The 20,044-nt window shown below is 38.7% G+C and overlaps 1 protein-coding gene across 5 annotated transcripts in view; it reads left to right on the forward strand.

The window, feature by feature from the left end:
• Positions 1–20,044, forward strand: part of LOC6614395 (fibronectin type-III domain-containing protein 3A) — a 104,868-nt gene that overhangs the window by 74,709 nt on the left and 10,115 nt on the right. The window contains exon 1 of one of the 5 annotated variants that reach the window (XM_032727636.1): positions 2,539–2,587. The exons of the other annotated variants lie outside the window; for them this stretch is intronic. Within the exon in view, the coding sequence (XP_032583527.1) occupies positions 2,554–2,587 (34 nt within the window). The 5' untranslated portion in view covers positions 2,539–2,553. Of the gene's footprint in view, positions 1–2,538; positions 2,588–20,044 lie in introns of those variants that run through there. 5 annotated transcript variants of the gene reach the window in all.

The following is a 20,044-nucleotide window of genomic DNA, read 5'->3' on the forward strand; positions in this document are numbered from 1 at the left end:
GATTTTGGTCCTTTTGCTTTTTGTTTCGACGGTTTTATTGTGGGTTTTTGTTGCTTCCATCGTTTTTTTTTTACTTTTTTGAGCGCTTTATTTATTAAAAATATTTTATTTGCTGAAAAATGAACTCTGCGTTTCATAACTGCGAACTTAGTGTGGTTGTGATATTTAAGGTTGGCTTTAAAATGTTGTTTCTTGGATACTATTTATTATTTGCAATTATATAAACAAAGGTATGATTCCCACACTTTTCAGAATCTTTAAGATTTCGCAGCTCGATGTTTGATTATACCCGTAACCTACTTCCCCATTCTGATAATAAACTGACCCGCACATTCTACATACATATATGTATCTGAATCCCCAACCGTGTCGTATCTTTGGTGCCGGCAGATTTATATTGATTTCGATATCGCTCGCTGTGTTTGCCATAAAAATTTCGTTGTCCTTTTATTTTTTCTTGTTTGGGGCACGTTATGATTGTTGTAATTGTCGTTGCCACCCCCCACTCCCCTCCCCAAAAAAAAATGGGCCTCAATTCCGTTCGATTGGATGCCATTCGAATGGCCGAGAGTCTGGACCAAATAAATTGCCAACAGTTTCGGTTACACTTTTTTTCCCGCTGGCCTTTTACTCGCTCCTTTGTTTGCTGGTCATTTGGGTGAATTTTGTGGTCGAAAGGGGATTTTAGTGGTTAATGCTCTCTGCTGGGGGGGTCAATTGTGGTGCTGTGGAAAGGGTTAAAAGGTCAACTGGCCGGGCTTGTTAAGTGAACCAATTTGTTTCCAGATAAATATCCAAGTGTTCTTTTATTATGGCCGCCAGCTCCTGAGTGGAAAAAGTTTTTACAAAATGATAATATTTTCATGGGACTTTGGGGCACAGGTCTTCAACACGCTTCAACAATGGCTTTTTGATAAGCTGGCGTAGTTTTCTTTTTCTGTCTTCTTTAATGAAATTGTATTTTAAAAATGCCATATGTAGAATTCCTTTTGACCTTATGATTAAGAAACTATTCGTCATTTGCCAGTATTTAAATTAGTTTGGAATCAAGCGTTTTTTTTTATTTCCCCTAAGTGCTGGCTTTCATAAAAATATAAATTAATAAAGGACCAGATAAACCGGAATGGCAACGGATTTATTGTCAAATATTGTAATATTTATGGCTTAAACACTGATATGTGGAGTCATAAAAAATTAACAAAAAAAAGTCTGGCACCAAAACCAGTAAAAAGAGTACAAATAAAGACACAAAAAGTCAGCCACACCAAGCTGCCTCATAAACCACAAAATTTGTCGAGCCTCATCATAATAATGCATACACACTGATATATGTCAGTACAGCCGACGAAATGGCATTAAATCCACATGTTGTCTGGAGGGATCTCGAAAATATAACAAATGTGTTTTCCTATCAAATTGTGTCGCTTGAAAGGCCGAGAACAAAACGTGTTGGCTGTTTCTCAATATAATCATGGATTTCTAGGCCAACCCGAATATTCTAAATCTCCATACGAATTCAACCGAAATTTGGGAAATTTTTTTTTTGCCACACATGCGGAACATGCAGCACAAACGCCGGGAAACTAAATTATGCAATTAATTTGCCAGCCCATCCCCAGACTCATTAGCCGAAAATCGAAATGACCAGACCAATTTCCAAAAATATAATTTGTATAATTTAATTTTTCAGAAGCGTAGTCACGCCAAAAACACACACATTTATCGAGAATACCGAGAATTTTAGAAAATGGAAATAACTACCATTTGAATAAATTCTCAATTTACACAAATGCATTTGAATAATATTTTGAACATGATTCGTTTTAATGATATGGACATACTTATGTTAAATATTAAATATTAAATGCTATAATGTTATGAAACTCCTTTTGTTAAATATTAAAAAAAAAAACGAATACAACTAAACGAAAACAACTCTTTTTTGCCAACTGTAAATTTATTTGGTGCGTTTTAAATATTCAAGACTTAAATGTTGGTTTTTGTGATTTACGGTGTTGACATAATTGCAATTCAGAGAAATGAAATGTTTGTCAACCAACTGTGAAATTACGTAATTTGTTACTTTTTTTGAAAAATATCTTTTTTCTGTGAGCTACAATTCCTTACCGAATTTTTAAGCTGCTTAACTTTTTTAAGACAAAATATATTTTTCTTGAATTCTCTGTGAAAGAGTATTTCATACGCAGACTGGAAAAATCCCTTTTTTTGTTTGCAATTATATTTGCGGCTTTTTGCGTCTCTGATTGTATGTTGTGTAAAACATGGACCACAAGGACGTGATGCCATAATGAGTATTATTATACATTTACAATTAAAAATATTGAAACCATATGCATATGGTGCAAAGTTATGTCTATGAATTAATAATTGGTTTTCAGCCGCACTTTAAGCACTTTAAACCGTGTAAACAATTGTATAGTGTAATCACTTTGACCAAATATATAGCATTCAATTAAATGGTAAATACTCTTATATAAATACTAACTTTTGATCTACCCTTTTGTTTCGATTGCAGGTAAGCCACAATCAAAGATGATTACGTATACGCACTGTTTCGGCCTGAAGTGTAAGTGCAAGTGACAAATTCCATTTCAAATTCAATTAGGTACCGAAAGGAGTTTATTTGTGTGCAACTGACCGCTCAACAAGGTCAGACGTAAAAGTTTCAGTTTTATTTCCTCGTCTCCGACTTTTTTTTTTTGCCGTCGGCTGTTATGCAATCCTTGCGAGCACTTCTCCCTCGCGCCCAACGGAAAGTCCATCTCTCTGGGGTCTTGGCAAGCATAGCCATATCCTGCAGTGGCCACGCCCACTCCACACTGCCCGCCCACATCCTTTTCCCCCCCTTTGGCCTTTTTATGGCCACGTGCGAAAATGCGGCAAAAGTTTTACGAGGTCAGGGTGAAGACGCTTGCTTCTCCAAGTTGAAGATGCTGCCGATGATGATGTCACTTCAGTGAAATAATTTGATACAATAAAATTGAGTGGAATGAGTGCAAAGGAATATGACAAATAAATTTGCATGCACGGAGAAAAATAGCACACACTTAAGTTAACAAAATATTTAAAGTGCTAGCTTTTTAAAAAATTTTATTCAGCATTGCTGAATCACAGTAAGAATTAAAGATTCTTTCTACTGTAATATCCACACCATTTCCTTTGCTTTTACATTAAAGATTTTATGCAATTAAATTCAGCAAACTTTGAGCTGACAAATGTCTTGCGAGTAGTTGGCACTTGTTGCCGCCTTAAAATAAAATATTCGCAAAACCGAAAAAGCCAAGATCCCAGACGACGTCAACAACTTTGGCAGGTCCACGCCCTAACCATTTGCACAACGCCCCCAGGCGCAAGTCGCATGCAAAGTGCAGAGCTCAGGGATTGTCGGTCTGTCACAGTTCTCTGGGTATCCCCCACCAGAATGGAGCTGTATCTGGAGCGCTCAAATGAAGCGGAATCCCAGACTCACATGTCTTCTGGCCACACTCAATTCAATTCAATTAAAAGCCGGCACACGCCGCACCCAAAAGCAAGATGGATAAATAGAGAAAACAGGCGAGGGAGACAGTTCGATTTAGTTGAGATGTTGAATAGACTGACAACTTGAATGCTCTATGAATATTCTAAGACCTACGAGAAACTATATTATACTATACAAACCAGTTCACAAAGAACTTTTGCATATGTTCATATATAAACAAATGAAACCCTATTTAAAAGATACTTTTAATTGACTTTCAATGTTTGAATCACAAAGCTATAAATTTCGATGCCAATCTTTAGTTTTGTGTATACTTTTTGTTTAATATTTCCTGCATCGCTGATTCGTGTCAGCGAACCCTGAAAATCTGATTAAAAACCCAACTGAAATTCAGCGAATCGTTATGCGATATATCTTTCACTTTGTTTTGCAGTTTTTTCCCAGAAAATTTCAATTGATACTTGTTTATATTTTTTTTTTTTTTGTTTGTTAGTCTGATTTCTGTTATTTGTTGGTTTTTGCACTGTCGAAGGGAGGGCGACCAAGCTCTTTGGCATTTTTATTGGGTGTGGGTATTCGACTCACTTACTTGGGGCGTAGAAATGGGAGTGGCAGTGCAGCACTTGCCACAAATTATCCAATGGTTGGCCCAGGTTGCCATTCACTTTTCCACATTAACATCAGGTTTTGTTTTGTTTTTTTTTTTGCCCCCAAACCGTGGGGTGGGAAAACCGTGGAAAAGCGAGTGACTGGATTGGCGGTCACTTGAGGTTTTCCATACTCCTTCGCGGGCTGTTCGCTTTCCTCCTGCTCATTTAGGTATTTGTCTGGCACTCTTTTTCAATTTGCCTTTGATGAGTCACAAAATGCCGCTGCATGAGCTCAAACAAAAGCAATGCAAAAAAGAGGGGGAGAAATCCCCTTCACATTTCTGCATTCACCCGCACTTTTTACGCCCACTTTCTCCTGCGACTTGTGTTCTGTTTGCACAACTAGGCAGCAATTACGGCTAATTATGAAATTTTCATTTTACCTTGGCTTGCAACTTTGGTCGAAACCAAGCAAACTCGGTGAGCAAAGCCACAGAAGGCATTGTTATCAAACGAATAATTTTCTTGACACTTTTCCCATGTTATTTATTCAGTGCTATTTAAGCTCATTTTACTGCCCTTAGCCATTTAAAGCTGGTTGATTTTCTTACTATTAATGGTTTTCTGTAAAATATTTCCTGAATTTGCCAATTAAATTTGACAACTTGATTAAATTCTCTTTATATCGCTTTAAGCAACTGCATCTGATTACTTACTTGGACAAACAGCATTTTAATAATTATGCATATTAAATGAGCTTACATACCTGATTGTGATTTATGCAAATCGATGAACCGAATTTTCCTGGGCAATTCCTGGCCGAAGGCCACTCTAAACGGATAAGTTTTCCCCCGTGGCATTCAGTTTGTCCAACTAATTTCTTATCAATAAAAGTCAAACAACACGAAGAAATGTGCAGGGAAACGACAAATTGACAATCGTGTATTTGTTTTTCTACCAGTTTGTTTGTCACTGCGTATTTGTATCTTTAACGGCATGTGCAGCCAAGTACTGTATCTACAAGATGCAAATTAAAAGCCAAGCGACAGATGCGCCAAATGTAATTCACTTAAATGCTGCTGCCCCTCGACGAGTGACTCACATCCTCAATTTGCGTTCGTTTCAATGTTTACTCCGCTTTCGTTTGTTTTCCCCTGCTCATTCTGATATTTCTCCCTTGTTCATTCATAAATACTCGGTTTGGGGAGAGTCGAGAAGTGGAGGGGGGGTGCACCTTATCTCCAAACATGTGACGACCATGCATAGACTGCCCATGGAGACTGTTCTTTGAAGAATTCTACGTAGAGCCACAGAGAACGATCTAACTCAGTGGATCGCATTCATAAGCCATCGTAAATCAAATCCGATGATTCATCCAATCGAAGCTCCCAATTTCTTGGGCAAACCCTAACTTATTTTTAGTTTGGCATGTCCGGTTTTTCGCACTAATCAAAATTTCACAGTTTCTGGGAAAGAAATCTTCTGATCTAATCAAAAGAAGTTACCATAATTTTCAGAAATTCTTTCCATTTCATGAGTCATATATATAGCCAAATATTTGAAATGCTTGAAATTCTTTTTATTGAAAGAAATTCAAAAATCGATATTTTACTTTGCCAGGAATTTTTCCCCTGAAAATTAACAAACAGCTTCCAAACCGGAAACTGCAGCTCTTTTCCATATTATTATCTTTATTGTGTTTTGCTATAGCCGCACTAAGTTATATAAGCCGCGTATCTGTATCTTTCACCTCTTCTAATAAACGTCTGTTGAATGAATGAGTCGTTCTCATCTTTGGCCTGTGAGTCACCTGCCGCCTGATCAACTTTTACTTTTGACAGTGTTTATATTTTGCTGACCAACTTAAGTTTCATAATTAAATTCAAGTTCAAAGACCTGCTAAAGTGGCTGCCGACTAAAATTTATGTCAACATGTCTGAAGCAGACTTTTCCTTCCATTCCACTTTCTTGCTTTTTTTTCTGATTTTGTTTGGTTTGGCTTGGTGTACCGCGCCCTGCTAATGAAATAATTAAAAAATAGTTTTAATGCTGCTGGCAGGCGGAAAAAAAGAGCAAAACAAAAACCATAAAAGTGTCAAATGCAGTTGGTGAATAAAGGCGGCTTAAAAAATCGAAAAAGAAATAACTGCAATTTTTGCAGCTCTGAAAATTTGTGAAATTTCGTTGGCGAAGCGAAAAGAATGTCATGTGTGCGTGCCTGCATGCGAAAAGCAAAGTGAAGTGCGGTGAGGGGCAAGAGGGCGCAGGAGGGCGTGGCAGTCACGGCATGCGAAATGTATCTATTAGATACACGCCTGCGAAATGCGGTTAACTGCATTGGCAGCCGACGCAGTTTTTCCATTTACCGTTAGCTGAAGTTTCAGCTTGCAGCTTTGCAGTTTGGTAGTAGCCCAACCTGACTGCACTTGTATGTGGTATCTCTCAAGCCGTTCTTTGTATCTGAATCTCAAGCCACAGTCTGCATCTGTATCTGTTTCGGTTTCTGTATATCTGTGAAGTGGAAGCCAGTAGAAGCAAGTAGAAGCCGAAGCCAAAGCTGAAGTATTTGGGTCACTCGTTGCCGCTTGGCTGCCACTCGAAGTCGTCTAATGCCTCCTCCAATGGCCATGGCGGGTTTTTCAACTTCTTCTTGGCCGCTTTTTTATTTCAGTTGGCAGTACATTTGGCTGATGCAAAGAGGGGACAGTATTTCGTACTCAGTTTGTTACGCTTTTTGGGCAGGCTACTACTTTGTTGAACACAAATCCGATCGCCGGAGCAGATGATTAAAGCACTCTTCTGAATTGGACACTAGTCGCAGTTTTGTAATCAGTTACTCCTTGATTAAAGGGCATCCTGCTTCAATTACATAGATTTATAAAGAGACTTGTAATTCAAACATTTTTGTGAGGGTATTTAAAACTTTTCAACTTTAAATTACTAACTCAGTTTTTTGGCTGTTGCAAAAGGAAGGCAAAGTTTTAGTTTTCGGTGAACGTTTGCGTATACGTAATTTTTGCATGCTGCTGGCTCTGCGATAAGCGAACTCGCAAATATGCCGTGTGTGTGTGTGGGTTAATTTGAAAGTTTCAACTGTCACAAATGTTATAATTGACGGCAGCCACTTGCGAGCAGTGCATCTGCGAATGTATCTGTGTCGCGTATCTATATCTACATGTGTGTATGTACACACATATCTTTTGTCGAGCGCGTATCTCACGGATGCAGTTCAAATTTCGTTATGCTCGTGTTTAGTGAGCATTTGGCCGTTAAGTGCCGTTAAGTGAGGCATTGAGTGACAATGCCTCGAGATTACGCCCACACAACGCCACTCGACTAAATGCAAAACAAAAGACCAGCTGAGTAATGCACTCCGCTCCAGATTTCACCCAGGAAAATAGTAAAAAAAAAATAAGAAACGTTGATATACTTGCTAAAAACTGTAACTGCGTACCACGATAGTTGGATAGTTAGTTTCTGGGGTGTGGGAAATCGCTGAATGAGATCAGACGGTGCGTTTTATAGGAAAAGTTGAGCAGATAAAAGGAATTCTTTTGTTGGAAGTGCTGGCGAAATTTGAAAGCTCAACTTGTTATTGCATCTCAGAATGCGCAGTTATCTCACACTTGCATTAAATTCAAGCAAATAGTTATGGGCTTTTGATGAAGTTCACAGAGGGAATTACAAATATCTAAGGCGACACAGATATTTCTTATAAGGCAAAAACCACAATTTCCTGGCTTAGAATTAGGCGGCTGGCCAAATTACTTCATGGTATATCTTTGAGTTTAAATGAATATATAAGTCAGAAAATCCTACATAGCAGTTGACTGCTCAAATTTAAATATTTTAAGCATGCATGAAAAGATTTCCCAAGAAACAATCGTCGAATGAAACCATTAACCGGGTGCTTATTGAGATAGATTTATAGTACAGTAAAGAAGTCGCAAGTTTGCAAATCCCCGAAACAAAAACCACTTTAACCAAGCCCAAGGTCAATTGCGAAAATATCCATCAGCAAGAGTTGATTATGGCCAAAATCTTGAACGCTTTTTATGGCCTCCAGAAGACGTCGTGTGTGGGACTTTGTGAACTGACATTCAGATGGTAATGTGTTCGTGGGAAAAGTGCAGACGAGATCATTTGGCAAAGACAACGTGACTTTGAATATTTTAGAGAAAACAATTGGCAGAAAAAATATCCATAAACATGGCGAGTGCAATTTATAAAATTGTATCTGTATCTGTATCTGTAGCTGTGTGACCCGTTAAGCATCTAATTATGCGCGAATATGTATAAACATATATCTGCTGGCTAATACATTCTTGCGTCTTATTAAAATCTTTTCGCTGTTGGAAAAATCTCATTCTCGCTCTTCGCGAAAATCTCTACGCCATTGCCGCTTTTGGAATTTTCTCGTTTTCCGTTTTGCTAATTTCTGCGCATTTTGCTTCGGCTTTGGCACTGCCATTTTCACTTTGCCATTCATGACTTGGTCCGGGCTTTTGGGCTGCGTGTTTATTGCATCCGTTTTGTGGCATACTTTTCGTGCCGCTTTTGTTGCTATTTTTTGCAAATTTTCTTTTATATATATATATTTTTTTTAGCTGCAGCTAAGCACGAAGCGGATATTGTCACTTTTGCAATTACAACGCGCATAACTTTGCGCACAAAAATAAAAATGCACGCTTTGGAAAATTGCCTTGGCAAAGGCAAACAGTGAATCAAATTGGAGAGAGAGAAAAAAAAAAAATAAAAAAATAGCAGCCGGAGAAAGAAACGATGCAGAGATAAGCAGAAACAATTTCATAAAAAAGATAAAGAATAAATAAACAATTCAATTGAAAATAATTCCGCAAAGCAGAGGAGCGCAAATAAATGGCAAGAGTTTTCAGCAAAATACAAAAATGGGATCAAGGAAAACGGAGTTAAATCAAAACGAGAAGTCGAGTGTGCCAAGTATCAGATTAAAATTGCAAACGAAAGGAGTATCTTTAATCGAAAATTAAATAGCAGTGAGAATGTTGTTTAAATTTAAATTAAATATGGGCAATTTAAAACGTGTCAAAATTGTCACTTATGTTGGAAAAGCAATATAAATTTTATAGCTACATTTTATAACCATTTGAAACAAATAGCCACAGTTATGTTTCCCACCTTGTTAAGGTCATGAGTTCACCACTTACATTCGTTTCAATCCATTTCCCAGCCAATTTCTGCGCCGATCTTCAGATCTTCACAAGAAAGCAAGCGGATAAAACCCGAAATCGTCGACAACTTTCACATTTTCGGCCACAATAAAAACAAAAATATTTTTTCAGAGCGCTCAACTTTGGCATATTTTCTTATGTCGGGCCCTCGAAAATTTCAAAGACGAGCGCGACGCGTGCAAAAGACAAAAAACCAAAAAAATAATAAGACAAAATCTCCAAAATCTCAACAAAAATCCAATGAGTTCAACGAACGCAAATGAAGAAAGAGTAAAGACCTAAACAAAACCAAACAAAAAGTCACGAAAAGAGCTGGAAAAAAAATTGTTATAAACAGGCAGCATATAATTAACACAATGAAGTGCAGAAGTAAGCAAAGAAATCAAAGCAAAAAAATGTTTAAACAATTTTTGCATGGCAGCCAAAAGTGCCAAGATGTTTGCCAAAGGCTTGCAAAATCTCCAGTGAACCAATACTTGGTAAAATTCCAACGAAAAATATTCACTTTTTTTATTATTATTATTTCAAAATAAAACGTAAACAAAAATCCAATAAAAATGAGGAATGCACAACAAAGCGACGAAACGCATTCTATCAAAGGCCATGTTAAAAAAAAAGCAATCGAAATAATAATTAAATAACTTCGCTGGAAATTTTCGACTAATGTCGCCTGCACAAACACAGCAGACCAACAAAAAATTAAAAAACAAAAATTCACCAGCGAATTCTTGGCGTAAAAATGATTTTTAATTTGCTGGTAAACAAATTTTATTAATGCTTGTTTATACTGTCGAAACTAATGGCTTTATTCTCGAAGGAATTATGGTTTCATCAAATGTTATCATTCAAGGAAAATCTAAAAAACATTTTGCCTGATTTTTTTTTAGCAATAACATTTTTAGCATACTTAATGTGATTAATAAATTAGCAAAATTAAAGCCTTATTAAAGTGTGAAACTGGCGCTGTCAATTCAGATTTATTTATTATTAATATTCGCATGCGATCTTTCCTCCACAAATCAATGTTCATCAAAAGGGGGCGTGACGAGGGGAGTGGCGTGAGTAAGGAAAGGAAAACAAAAATTAATTTTGTCATAAAACGCTCATAAAATATGTTAACTAAAAGAAATGGAATCCATAAACATATATGTTGATGCCGACGACATCGGTGATGGTCAGTGGGTGAAAGGGCGTTATGTATCCGTAAGATACATATGTGTATGTATGTATGTATTTAGGTGGCTGTCAAAGTGACGCCATTTACGGTTTGACAGGCACAACAACTGCAAAAACACCAGCAAATGGCAGCAGGCGTCGTTAGTCTGTCTGAATTTGGATGATGATGATGGGAAAAAGGGGGGCGGGTCTGGAGTGACATATGTGGATGGCAGTTAAAATTGCTCGCTAGCTGTCAATAAATTGAGCTTAAATCACGTAAAAGTTGCCTCTGAACTGGGGGAATCAATTTTTGTTTTAGCCAGAAAGTAAAAGAATTAACTCGCAAAAGTTTTGGTAAACAATCGCAAATTATTACAATCACAGACACACAACAGGGCCATCTTTTGTATAATTTACAAATTATGTTAGCAAAGTAGAATATTTAATTTATATAGAACCATCAAGTTCCAGTTGTTCATTAAAAAGTACAATTAAGGCAAACCTTATGGGTAATTGAAAAGTTTTCCCTGGCCAAAACGGCTTCACTTGAATGTGTTTAATTTGTATTTTACGCCTGAATATTCTTCAGCCACAAAGGGTTGCCAGCAAAAACCAAAAAAAAAAAAAAAGAAATCAAAAAGGATGATTAATTAAGGTTATTGTGATTAATGTTCCTGCCCAAGGTCTAAGCATACAAATCAGCGGAGCGAACGACTGACGGCCGGGAACCTTTTCGAGAGGCAAGAAAACAATGACCAAAAGACGCCCCAGTCTGGTATATATCCCACTGACCCAAATCCGATGCGACACCTTGGTGGGAAGTGGGAGTGGCAGGTGGTGGAGCACCGGAACTCAACAGCTGAGCAAACATTTGATCTGGCTGCGGTTCAGTGGCGCTCAAACTGTGACAGGTGCAAATTGTTGAACCTCTGTCTGTCCGCCTGCCTGTCCGCTTGTCTGTGTGTCCTTTAGCACCTGTACTGGGTCAGACACACACACACACAGAGACGAAAACACTGCAGGCTCTTTTCCCCGGATTTTCCGACTGTCATTTGTTTTCCTGCTGCTGTTTTTCCTCTTTTCTGGCTCTCCTGTACAAGTTTTATTGGTCTGCGTCTGAGTTAAGTCTGTTTAAATTTTCTTGTTGTCCCGGGGCGTTTTTCCATGTTTTGTCCTTGAAGTATCCTCAGTGGCTGCGGCCTTATAAATCTTCTTTTGGACAAAATGGCGCAGCACGTAAATCGCCATTGGTATTGGTATGCGTGTGACTAAACAATTGTGGTTAAGCATTTAGTATCGCATAAATAGTGTTCTACTTTTACAAAACTAAAATGCAGGATTGTTATTTCTATTTTATTAATATTGTTTCTTTTTGTGCAATGTAACCTAAGGAGATTTATGAGTTAGAACTTTATAAAACCACTATTTTAACTACTTTAGTTTACTTAGTTCTAATTGTGTGGCCTGCACTGTACATTTGATTCGTTGTCTCTGAAAGGGAAATAAATTATTTTCTGCTTCGGTTATCAGTGAACATAGCCTCATTTTGTCTTTTCACTTTTGTTTTGGCCCATTCGTGTTGCCAACTAATTGTGCCGCCTTTCTCGCTTACCTCACTGCCCCGCCCACTTGGCTTTGCATGTGCTCAACAATTTATGATCACTGCGGCTTAGCGGAGTACTCGTACAAGGGAAAAAATGGAGTAAAAAAGCGCAGCAGCATCGTTTGTCGCGGCATAAATAAAATTAATTATTCAGGCAAAAAGGCAACGACTTCGGCTTTGGCTTTGGATTTAGCTTTGGCTACACAGAAATGCCAAAATGGCCAACTGGCAACGTCCGCAGAATCCAGCGATACAAACCAAAGCCGTAAAAGTCAAGAACAACAGCGTATTGAAATTTAAGTGCCGCCAAAAGGCAAAAGTCGTGGTCTTAAATACGCTCGATTGAAACCCTGGACAACAAGGTATTTTTGTCTGTAAGAAGCAACAATTATTTATCCGAGGGCAAGCAAAGATTTATTACCAAAAGAGGGGTTAATTTCGCGGTTAACAGAGGTTTCAAAGAGGCTGATACTCAAAGAGATTGCTAAACACCTAATACTAGTATTAACGTTCATTGCAAATGTGTTTTTGTTTATCCATATGGTAAAAAGTAACTTACATGCATTCTCTACTTACAAAATAAATTTGTTCAGAACGTAATTGCAAGCTGTCTCGAACATTAATTAATAACAATTAGTGTAAATTTCGCCATTCCCATGGCTAATGTTTCTTATTTGTACTAAGTGCTGCTCTCGGAAATCCTGTAAATCTCTTGCGCGGCTTAAATATTTTAACAAAACAACGGGTTAAACCAAAACAAACAAAAGCCAAAGAGAAAGGAAACAAGCGAACAACGGTTTAGCTACAGCTCCACAATGACCACGCCCCCGCGCCTTGGCCAACGCCCACATTCTGTGGAGTCAAGTCTGTGGGGGGGAAGGAAATTAATTACGCACGCTTTAAATTTGATTTCATTTCTATTCGTTCCAGCAGTTCTCTTTGGTTAATTTAAGTATACTTAGAAAAATAGTATTTTTTCAAAAATATTAGGAACCTGTATATTTTTATTTCAGCTAATATTTCTCAAAGAGTTGAAATATATTCCTATAATCTTATAATTATTATTTTAATAATATTTTTGGGTGAATAAGAAATTTGACTTGGTTTCAGATTTATGTATGTATATGTTTTAGCTTGCCAGCTTACTTTTGATAATATGCATTCTATGTTTGTTTTTGGCAGAGTGTATTACTTTTGCGCTCCTTTCTAGCCACCCACTTTTTACCCCCTTTCGCCCTTTGGCCACTTTTCCCCCCTGTCCGTTTGGCGTTGGTCATTCGTCTTCCATTTCGTGTTTTAATGAGCTTCATGCGCCACACGCTGATTTCGCTTTCTTCGCCTTTTGCTCGTTTTTTGTTTCGCTTTGGCTTGTTATTATTATTGTTTCTTCTTTTCCACTCTGGGATTCTCCGCTCTCTTTGCCACCGCACAGTAATATTTAATTTTTGTTTTTTTTCCTACTCACTCGCGGGCAAATTGCAAATTGCGGGTTAGCATTTCTTAATGTCAATGCCATTGTAGCGGGCAGAAGAAGAAGAATCACTCTGCTGGGTGGTGGAGGTGGAGGGGGGAAGGGGGAAGAATGTGGAGTGGGAGGGTGGCAAAACAAAAGACCAGAACGAAATTGGCGAACTCTCGGCAATAACCGGACTTTCACACTGAAAGAAATACATTTAGACCACAGAATGGAGTATCATCATATTCCTACTATTTACTCACAAACTTCTTACTTATTTGCTTACGCTTAAATGAATTTTTCCCAAATTAAATAATCACCTTGATAAATAATTTAATTTAGTTTTTGTAAATAACTAACTTATTTATGTAAAAGAATTTAATTTTACTCCTGTATTCTCCCTGGCCAGAACAACGAAAATAAAGCCTTTCCCTCGTCCTTCGTTTTTTGGCTTAAGTGGGCAAGTTAATTGAATTGGGGCTTATGCGAGGGCAAGGAGTTGGGTGGAATACAGTTCCTACTAATTGTTAATTGCTCGAGGGGAGGGGGGTGGCCAAGAGAAAGAAGCAGAAAGGGCCAGGAGCACTGCATGCATTTATGGTAATGCAAAATGGCGAACATCGAAACAAACCGAAAACCCAGCGGGCGAAGAAATTGAAGTGCGGATCAGGGCCGAAAGTGCAACAAATTGAAAGTGTTAACGATTGTGGCTAGGATTGGCAGGAGGGGGGCAAGGGGTGGCCTTCCAGGAATAATTAAACGGGCTGATTAAGTGGAGCTATAATTGCTGTCGAGCGGGGGTTCCGATTACGAACAGTTTGGCAAACTTTGCGACGCGCTTAAATTATTTCTGCGCGTTTAAAAAGTTTTCTAACAGTCCATTAAATAATGCAAATAAAACTTTGCTAACTGGATTAATTTTTCATTATTTCTATATATTTTTGTCATATTTATTTTGGGTTTGTTCATAGCCATTTATTTTGATCAAAACCCATTAAGTTTATCTGCTCGCATTTATCATAACCACAAAAACTAAACCATTAAGAGTTATTTACCGAACATTTTAATTGTTTCAAGCTAATAGTTTTATGATTTTATCGGGACAATGGTTGAAACTAACTTCCATCTTCCGCAATGGGTTTTTTGTAATTAAATTGACTTTAAAACTAAACCTTTCTTGACTTATCTTTAAGCTATAAATTACCAACCCTATTCACAGGGCGGTAAATCCCTTGCAACGTCTGTAATTATTTCTAAATTCTCAGGCTTAGCATCGTTAACCGTATGGTTTAGCCCACCTGCCGATTACACCACTAATCGGTATAAATCTCGTAACTAAACCGAAAATACGCCCCATTAGCCCCGCCATCCACCTGATACATTATAAAGCCAGCAAGAAAAGCCCCCTTTCGCCCCCAAACTTAATTTGCCTGAAAGAGACAAAACCAATAAACCAAATGCTGACTTATAGAGTTGTTCACGTCACAGACGAAGGTCAGGGGGTGGGCTTTTCCGCGGAGTAGGAGGATGAGGAGGGGAAAGGACCTTGGTTTATCGCTCAGACAACGAGCAATTTTTCGTTTTAATAACAATATTTACTCATCATAAAGTATAAATGAAGGCATAATGTGTTGACGGGCTGAATGTTCGCATATATAAATATGTATATGTGCAGACATTAATGTACATATACATCTCCTGGGAAATGGAAATGGGTGTAGATGTGTGGGTGTTACTGCAGCGGTCACATCTGGCTGCCACGCCCTCGTACGGCAAAGCGCCCATTTTTTCCCTGGCTGGTGACACCAAAATTTCACGTCTGTTTCAACGCTTTTTGTTTCTTTTATTCACTTTTTGTCGAGCCATTTTTGCGCTTGTCTATGAGGACTTCACTTAGGTGACATACAAAAAGCCAATATTTGCCTGAAGGGGGGAAAACAGACAGAGGCTGTGTGGTTGCCTCGTCAAAGATATTGGAAATTCAAATAAAATGGCAGCCTCTAAGGACACTGAAAAAAGGTAGCCTGGACTTGAAACTGGCTTTGAAACCCTTTCAAAACAAACTTTTTATTTTTATAAATGAAAAAAAAGCAATATTTCGTATATTCATGAAGCTTATTTGCTTATTAGAAATATTTTTGTTAAATATTTTGAAAAGTTTTTTTAACAATAAAAAATTTGGCTCAGTGAAGTTGTGAAACAGGACGTGCGACACGTGCAGACTGGCAAATGGCGCTAGGTGGCGCCACCCCAACTCACATTCCTCGTCCGCGTGGGAAATCAACTTCCCCTATTCGCCCATCCCCTTCGCCATTTTTCACCCCCTTGACAAACCATCAATCAATGAGTCTTAGAGCATTTTGTTGCCTTCGATTTGTGGGCAAGCGCTTAACGGGGCGTATGCGCAATTAATGCGCGATGTCGTGAACAAAGTGAAGAGAACTCTTAAAGAAATTTTCTGCCAGAGCTTTCCATGATGGAATTCGTGAGTGCTCTGCTCTAATTGCATTTTGCGAAAGCTGTTTTTTTTTTTCTGTATTTTGTTTCATCATAATTATCGAGATAATTACGCACGCATCGTTAATTGGATGGGATGCGAATTAAGGGGAAAGAGGGTTACGTAGGGAAACTGTGAATTAAAGAGAATGGGAGAGACACGCAATTATCATGAGATCGGAATTAGAGATAAGTGAGGAAAAGTGTTGATTTAATGAGCCAACTAACCGCAAACTGGTCTAGATTTGGTGGGTAATTATCGAGAACATCAAAGCGATGGAAGAAAAGCCATTTGGGAGTTAACTTTCCCAATCAATAGTGTAATATCAAATTGACACCACCCTGTGGAAATCATTTGCATATCCGCCAATCGAAAAGAATCATAAATCAAGCTCAAGACAATCGAAAGTTTATTCAACTCCCTGGGCATTCATCAAAAGGAATTCTGAATCTTATTATTCATATAATAAGATGAATTCCTCGACAATAACTCACTTCAGCAAATCGAACAAAACATTCAATCGGATGAAATGTCTACTGGAATTTCCTTGACTGAAGTCTTGCTTTTCGGCTACTAACCCAATTGTTATTAATTTTATAGGCATTTGGTGCGTGTTATGCCTGTGCGTGCTGCCAACAATCGAAACCGCCAGACAACGGCCCTCACCCATGACCCCTGACCCTGAGGCAGCGACACTGACTAACTGAACAAGTGACAAACTGAGGTTTGGAGAATGGGTGGCCCAACAATGCGTAACAACAGGAAAGCAATAACAATTCGCAATTAGCTCAAACGCGTTTGGGCCACAACTTTATTTTGACACTGTCTACCAAGGGCAAGGGATTGGTGGGGTTAAGGGGGCCAACGAGGGCGTGCAGGGGACAAGGTCAACGCATCGGGGCAGAAAATTGAAGTGGCTGATGAGGACCCAGCGAGGGTTGTTACCTGAGTTACGAGACATTTTTAAGTACTTATAACACTCATTTATGTAACACATGGTTTCATTGCACTTGTGATTATCTTAAATTTATACCTCAACTGCTTTACAACGAATAAAGGGCTTATATTACCCATCTAAACTATTGTTCCTGTTCAAAAGTTTAAACCAATACATATATAAAAACTTTTCAAACTTCTTTCTTAACTTACTATTAGAATTTTCTAAAAAGTTTATACATTCTCAAAAGCTCCTTAGAACTTCTAGGTAACTTACACTTTCCTTGGCGAAAATACCTTTTCATGCACCCCAACCCCAAATCGCTTCTTAAACAGTTTAGCATTAATTAAGTTTGAGTAAGAGTTGCAGACACTCGCGGAGAAAGTCTAGGAGGTTTTGTCGCTCAAGTATAGTACTTAATTTAACTGTCTGTCTGCTGGCCAAGTGATAAGCTATTTCCCCCGCAAACTCAGAAGCCAGCCCCGTTTCGCCCAACTAATTGCTGCCTTTTAACACTTGAGGGGAATTTCACTCGCCATCTATCTCGCTCTCGGAACGGTGTGCATTTCCTGGCCAGACAATCTTCTCCGGCCCCTGAAAACCCCCCATTTTCCACTACCTTACTCACTTGGAATGATTAACTGCATCGGGCATTGGGGAAGGGCGGGAGCAAACTCTTGGTTTCAGTTTATCAGCCATCATCGGTTGTCCGCTTTTCAGTCGCATTATGCGTCAGCGCACTAAACCAACATTTTTACACCTAAGAGCAGATGAAGTAGCTACGGGCAAGGGGACAACGGAGTGGGGGGACTGGTCTAGTAATTTCTGCCGGCGGATGGCATTTAATGCATGATTGAACGGCGGGGCCCAGCATTTTCGGCCTGAATGAGTGCGAGACATGGCTAAGCGTATTAACAGCCGCATTACCGTTAAGTTTACAATTTAACTATCAAAGCGGAGCGGGGGAATCCCCTACACACCTACCTGCCATACATGCCAACCTACCGCTGTACTCGTCACACTCAACCACACGATAACCTCCCCACAATCCATTTGCCAACATTACGCATACGCCGCGTGGTGTCCATAAAAAATGCAACTCTGCATTGTTTAGGCAGCGAAACAGAACAGAAGGCGCACAAAAAACAACAACAAGAAGGGCAAATGCAGCAGTCGAGTGCCGAGTATGAAATACCTCTTAATGTGCTAAGCTGAGGGATAATTCTCAGTGCTAGTTGCTTATAAAACTAAACCTTTCAAAGTAATAACTTTAGTTGTTTATGGTATTTGTAGATGGTGACTAATTAAAGATTTAACGAAAAAAATAGGTATCTGCATGCTTAATCGCTTATTTCCAGCCCTTGCACTTCTGTATCTTGGCGTTCATATAGCGTAGTTCGTTATTCTGATAAAGTTTATGAATACTTTGTACGTTTGGAATTCTTTTCTTCTGTTGGTAACACGTTTCTACTTTTCTATGAATCTAGTATACCATTTTACTCCACAAGTACCGGGTACAGCAACTAGAAGGCATGGCTTTTCCCGGCGAACGAAGTTGTAAATAGAAGGAGAAAACTCCGAAAATGGGCCACCAGTGGGCATGGCCACGTTGCTCCTACGTGCCCCGGCATGCGAAGTGCAATTCTGCAGCTGGGAATCGCATTTTAAACCATCCATATTGATGTGCAAACATGGAATGCATTTTATGATGAACATGGATTTCTGACTCGTTCTTTTTCTGTTTGGGCTTTAAATATTAATGGGTATGATAAAGCGTGGGAATTTAAGTAAAGGGCGTCAAGTGGGGCCAATATTAAGGCTTTAATACTTCAGCATTTCATAATACTTCTTAATTTATAATAATAAGGAAAATAATTGCGCTCTTTAATTCGTGAGCCGGAAAAGCATGTTATTTTAATCACGGTATTTATAAGAACCAATAATAATTTAATTATTCCACTTGAAATACATTTGTATCAACGTGACTGGCTGGACATGCGTCTCCTTATCATTTATCAAACCGAATTATGCGCTAATCTCGACCAGACATCGTCAGTTAACAAATGTTTGCTCGCTCGCAGTCTTTAGCTTTTTCCATTATTTTCTTCGTCGCATTGCAGCCAAAAAAAAAAAAAAAAAAATAGATGGCGGCAAACAGAAGAGGAATGGAATTGAAAAGCAATACAAATCCACAAATCAAAATATATCTGAAATGTTTGAGGGGGCAACTTTCGGGGCGGTCTGCTGTCGTTTATTCTGTGGCAATGACATGCGACAACGTTGCAGTTGAAATGGATCCCCAGATGGAATGGAAATGGCCGTGGAATGGTAGTTCTGATATTAGTATTATCCCTCGCCAGCCGCCCATTCCCCTCGCCCTAATGACAGTGGCCAAACCAGAACCAGAACCCGAAACAGATCCAGACAATGCTGAGGCTATGATTCCGATTCCGATTCGAATGCCCTGCCAAGAACCCCGAAAACTTCTTTTGTCCACCCCTCTCTTTCACTCCGCAATTCTCGATTTTTCTCTCTCTTCACGAAATGAGGCTGCCAAGAAATGTTTGCTCTAGAGATTTCTATGTTTCCAACACACATTTATTAAAGCCAACTATCGAGGGGACAGAGGGGCAGTGCAGCGCAGTGCCTATGACAGGAGCGGTACGGGAATGCACGGGTTGGGCCGGGCTGGATATTAATCATCGGGCAGACTTAAATTGCAAATGAAATCGGAATTGGGCAACGGTGCGTATGCGTATCGTAGTTGAGTAGTTCGAGGCGACGAGGGAGCCAGAAATTGGCAGACTCTGTCAAGCATTTGTTGGCTGCAGCAAACACAAACATACATATTCAAATGTATACACTGGGGCAAATCGGTGAAAGAAAATAATAATGCAATGAAAATGATTTTTTCACTAATCTGTATATGATATTAATAAATAATTCGATTTTCTCTGCCACTCATGCATACTATCACACTTTAAATTTAACATAATTTTATATATCCGAATACATTAAGATTTATTACCAAGTGCCAGAACTAAGTAATCAATTCCTCGCTGTGCATATATATTTGCACACATCCAAAAAA

The sequence above is a fragment of the Drosophila sechellia genome, chromosome 2L, assembly GCF_004382195.2.
Source record: "Drosophila sechellia strain sech25 chromosome 2L, ASM438219v1, whole genome shotgun sequence".
In the NCBI taxonomy this organism is placed as follows: domain Eukaryota; kingdom Metazoa; phylum Arthropoda; class Insecta; order Diptera; family Drosophilidae; genus Drosophila; species Drosophila sechellia.